Source organism: Pinus tabuliformis, chromosome 4_1 (assembly GCF_031772625.1).
Source record: "Pinus tabuliformis cultivar Carrire ecotype Pingquan chromosome 4_1, CPIR1, whole genome shotgun sequence".
Taxonomy (NCBI): Eukaryota; Viridiplantae; Streptophyta; class Pinopsida; order Pinales; family Pinaceae; genus Pinus; species Pinus tabuliformis.
In genome coordinates, this window is record NC_142303.1 from 646,816,573 (window position 1) to 646,820,685 (window position 4,113).

The 4,113-nt window shown below is 40.7% G+C and overlaps 1 protein-coding gene across 1 annotated transcript; it reads left to right on the forward strand.

The window, feature by feature from the left end:
• Positions 1 to 248: 248 nt before the first annotated feature.
• On the forward strand, positions 249 to 3,516 carry LOC149177717 (clavaminate synthase-like protein At3g21360). The gene is made up of 5 exons (XM_089420192.1): positions 249 to 595; positions 1,182 to 1,456; positions 1,584 to 1,693; positions 2,447 to 2,584; positions 2,910 to 3,516. Exons 1-5 carry the CDS (start codon positions 502 to 504, stop codon positions 3,253 to 3,255), a joined length of 963 nt encoding a protein of 320 aa, XP_089276318.1. The 5' UTR covers positions 249 to 501; the 3' UTR covers positions 3,256 to 3,516.
• Positions 3,517 to 4,113: the final 597 nt, after the last annotated feature.

Sequence of the window (4,113 nt, forward strand, 5' to 3'; positions counted from 1 at the left end):
AATATAGTAAACCCTTTGAGTTTTCCTCTCTCCTTAATAGTGCATTTAACCCAATATTTTGTTTTCCATTTTTACGCCGTAAGGCGTTTCCATTTGAAATCAACTTTGCTTTTGGGTTACGTGTACATGTCTTAGCCTTTGATTTTAAATGTTAGACGATGAAAATGATCTTGACCATCCAATTGATCAGACTGGTATACAATGCGACCCCGCGGGTATACGATGCAACCCAGCAGATGGATGCTTTCCCTCTTTCCCTCGCTGGACGCTGCGCTGCTTCCACTTCCAGGGGACGCTAGCTGCTTCCACTTCCAGGTGCTTCTCGGTGTGGAGGCATTGCACTTGCCCTCGCTGTACATATCTTCCAGGTCGAATTTTACAAGCACACAAATTCCGTGGACTCACAGAAGATGAAGCCGAAGCTGAAAATTCAAGATTCTAGCAACAATACCAAAGGTTCAACAATATCGTGTAAGACAGCCACAATTTCTGAGCAAAACAATGAAGGAATTGGCCATTTTGAAACCAGGGAACATTGCCCAACAGAAGATTCTCGAGGATGGCACCCTCTTTCCCATGGTTCTGCTGCCTCCAGATGAAAACCCCTCAATTGGGTCCCTTGTCAACGCCATCCAACAGAACAGGGAATGGATTCACAATCAACTGAATCGCGCTGGAGCGTTGCTGTTTAGAGGGTTTCCAGTGAGAAGTGCATCCGATTTCAACACAGTTGTTGAAGCATTTGGATGGGAAGAACAGCCATATCTGGGCTTAGCTTCAAGGACCAGGGTTGAAGGAAGGGTTTACACAGCAAACGAAGCTCCAGGAACATTGCCCAACAGAAGATTCTCGAGGATGGCACCCTCTTTCCCATGGTTCTGCTGCCTCCAGATGAAAACCCCTCAATTGGGTCCCTTGTCAACGCCATCCAACAGAACAGGGAATGGATTCACAATCAACTGAATCGCGCTGGAGCGTTGCTGTTTAGAGGGTTTCCAGTGAGAAGTGCATCCGATTTCAACACAGTTGTTGAAGCATTTGGATGGGAAGAACAACCATATCTGGGCTTAGCTTCAAGGACCAGGGTTGAAGGAAGGGTTTACACAGCAAACGAAGCTCCAGGAACATTGCCCAACAGAAGATTCTCGAGGATGGCACCCTCTTCCCCATGGTTCTGCTACCTCCAGATGAAAACCCCTCAATTGGGTCCCTTATCAACGCCATCCAACAGAACAGGGAATGGATTCACAATCAACTGAATCGCGCTGGAGCGTTGCTGTTTAGAGGGTTTCCAGTGAGAAGTGCATCCGATTTCAACACAGTTGTTGAAGCATTTGGATGGGAAGAACAGCCATATCTGGGCTTAGCTTCAAGGCCCAGGGTTGAAGGAAGGGTTTACACAGCAAACGAAGCTCCTCTGGATCAGCACATCAAATTCCATCATCAGATGGCTATGGTAAGCCGATCCTCTAAGCATTCCAGACTACAGTTTCCTTTTCTTCTTTCTTTCTCTTCAAACTTATTCCTATTAGGTTTTTTTTTTCTTGACCATCAATGTTCTGGGTATTTTTTTTGCTGTGCAGTTTCCTGTGTTTCCAAGCAAAATATTGTTCTTCTGTGAGATTGCACCTCCGGAGGGAGGGCAGACAGCAATCCTGTTGAGCCATAAGCTCACCCAACGAATGGAACAGAGGTACCCAGAACTTGTAAAAATTATGGAGCAGGGGTTGATCTATTCTTACAGCATTCCTCAGGAAGACGATCCTCAATCCTTTTTTAAAGGGCTGGCAATCCCGTTACCAAACCAGCAACAAGCAGGAAGCAGAAAATAGGTAAGAATAAAATGACAAGTTACATGTAGCATCTATCCATTTTCATTTTTATCTTTTAACTCAGATTTAAAGATGGGAAAATTCTTGATTTTCATAGATAAGGAGTGGAGAAATAAAAAATCTGTGTTACTTTTTTTTAGCTATTTAAACTTGAGATAAATTTATATTTTTGGGTGAAGATGAGGCTGTAATATTTTTTCACACATTTATAGATCACTTCTACCCAGGAACAGTTCAGATTTAAAATGCAATTACCATTTTCAATAATCAAATTGTTCTGAAATAAATTGAAATTGATGATCATGTGGTAAGGTTGTTGCTTCCAGGCTTATAAAGTCAGGTGTTCCAGTGTCCAAAATAACTTGGGCAGATGATGGCACAATGTTTTTTGAATTGGGACCTATTGTTTCTATAAAACCTGTTGATGGAGATGCAGACAATAGGAAAGCATGGTTCAACCCTTCAGCACTTCCAGAGATAGTCCCAATGCTTGCAGATGGTTCCCTCTTTCCTGATGAGGCAATTGAATCATACCTCCAGATAATTAAAGAAGAGTGTGTGGACATCACCTGGGAAGTTGGTGATGTTCTGGTGCTGGACAATATGGAACAGAGGTACCCAGAACTTGTAAAAATTATGGAGCAGGGGTTGATCTATTCTTACAGCATTCCTCAGGAAGACGATCCTCAATCCTTTTTAAAGGGCTGGCAATCCCGTTACCAAACCAGCAACAAGCAGGAAGCAAAAAATAGGTAAGAATAAAATGACAAGTTACATGTAGCATCTATCCATTTTCATTTTTATCTTTTAACTCAGATTTAAAGATGGGAAAATTCTTGATTTTCATAGATAAGGAGTGGAGAAAAAGAAATCTGTGTTACTTTTTTTTAGCTATTTAAACTTGAGATAAATTTATATTTTTGGGTGAAGATGAGGCTGTAATATTTTTTCACACATTTATAGATCACTTCTACCCAGGAACAGTTCAGATTTAAAATGCAATTACCATTTTCAATAATCAAATTGTTCTGAAATAAATTGAAATTGATGATCATGTGGTAAGGTTGTTGCCTCCAGGCTTATAAAGTCAGGTGTTCCAGTGTCCAAAATAACTTGGGCAGATGATGGCACAATGTTTTTTGAATTGGGACCTATTGTTTCTATAAAACCTGTTGATGGAGATGCAGACAATAGGAAAGCATGGTTCAACCCTTCAGCACTTCCAGAGATAGTCCCAATGCTTGCAGATGGTTCCCTCTTTCCTGATGAGGCAATTGAATCATACCTCCAGATAACTAAAGAAGAGTGTGTGGACATCACCTGGGAAGTTGGTGATGTTCTGGTGCTGGACAATCGCTTTGTGCAGCATGCGAGAAGGCCTTCAACCCCACCTAGAAGGCTACTCGCTGCCTTCTGCAAATAGTATGGGTGTTGTTGGATCAACTGTCAAGCATTTGCTGTAGTATTTCTTTCCATTATTAAGCATTGATGTTGTTGGCAAATAATCTGAGAGGTTAACCTCTTACTGCCCGTACTGGAAATATGCAAATAGATCTTTCAGGGTTTATTCCTGAAAAATTTGTACTTGGGCTTAAAACCAAAGGTCGTTTAATAATCGTTTGCCAAAGAGTTTTTACAAATGCTCTGGACGGGGCAGTTAGCCCTTCCAGATTAGAATAGAAAGGTTACAATGGAGCCATTGATATATTGGTTATATAAGTTTGTGATATAAGTGATGTCCTACATATATGCTAGGTTATTTTTGCTAGATTATTTTCTTAATTACGCCGTAAGGCGTTTCCATTTGAAATCAACTTTGCTTTTGGGTTACGTGTACATGTCTTAGCCTTTGATTTTAAATGTTAGACGATGAAAATGATCTTAACCATCCAAAGTATCAGTAACTTTGTTATGATAGGGTTTCATGTTTGGATATATAATTTATGGTCTGTGTCTCAAGCATAATGTCACTATAGAAAATTTGGTTTTCTAGCCTTTTAGTGACCTTTGTATTTGAACTGTGTTCTTGACATGTGATACACTGATATATGCCATATTGGTCTACAAAGGGGTTGGAGAGGAGTGTTTTAAAGCAACAGGTTTCAAATTATAAAAAAATTCAGTTCAGTTGTCAAGCGATCATTCTGATTAGGCCTCCTTTACTTCTGGTGGCATTGCGCCTACCTGAATGGACTTGAAGGCAATGCCTTGGACACTGAGTCATGTTAACATGCTTGTCTGTGGTGCATTCTTTGGTATCATTCTTAGATATGGTGCAGGG

What these genes read in the sequence shown, in the direction of transcription:
- LOC149177717 (XM_089420192.1), top strand. Translation starts at nt 502, where the DNA reads ATGAAGGAATTGGCCATTTTGAAACCAGGGAACATTGCCCAACAGAAG. An exon ending in TCCATCATCAGATGGCTATG is followed by an intron (nt 1,457 to 1,583) that starts GTAAGCCGATCC and finishes TTTGCTGTGCAG; the next exon opens with TTTCCTGTGTTTCCAAGCAA. An exon ending in AAGCAGGAAGCAAAAAATAG is followed by an intron (nt 2,585 to 2,909) that starts GTAAGAATAAAA and finishes TGTTGCCTCCAG; the next exon opens with GCTTATAAAGTCAGGTGTTC.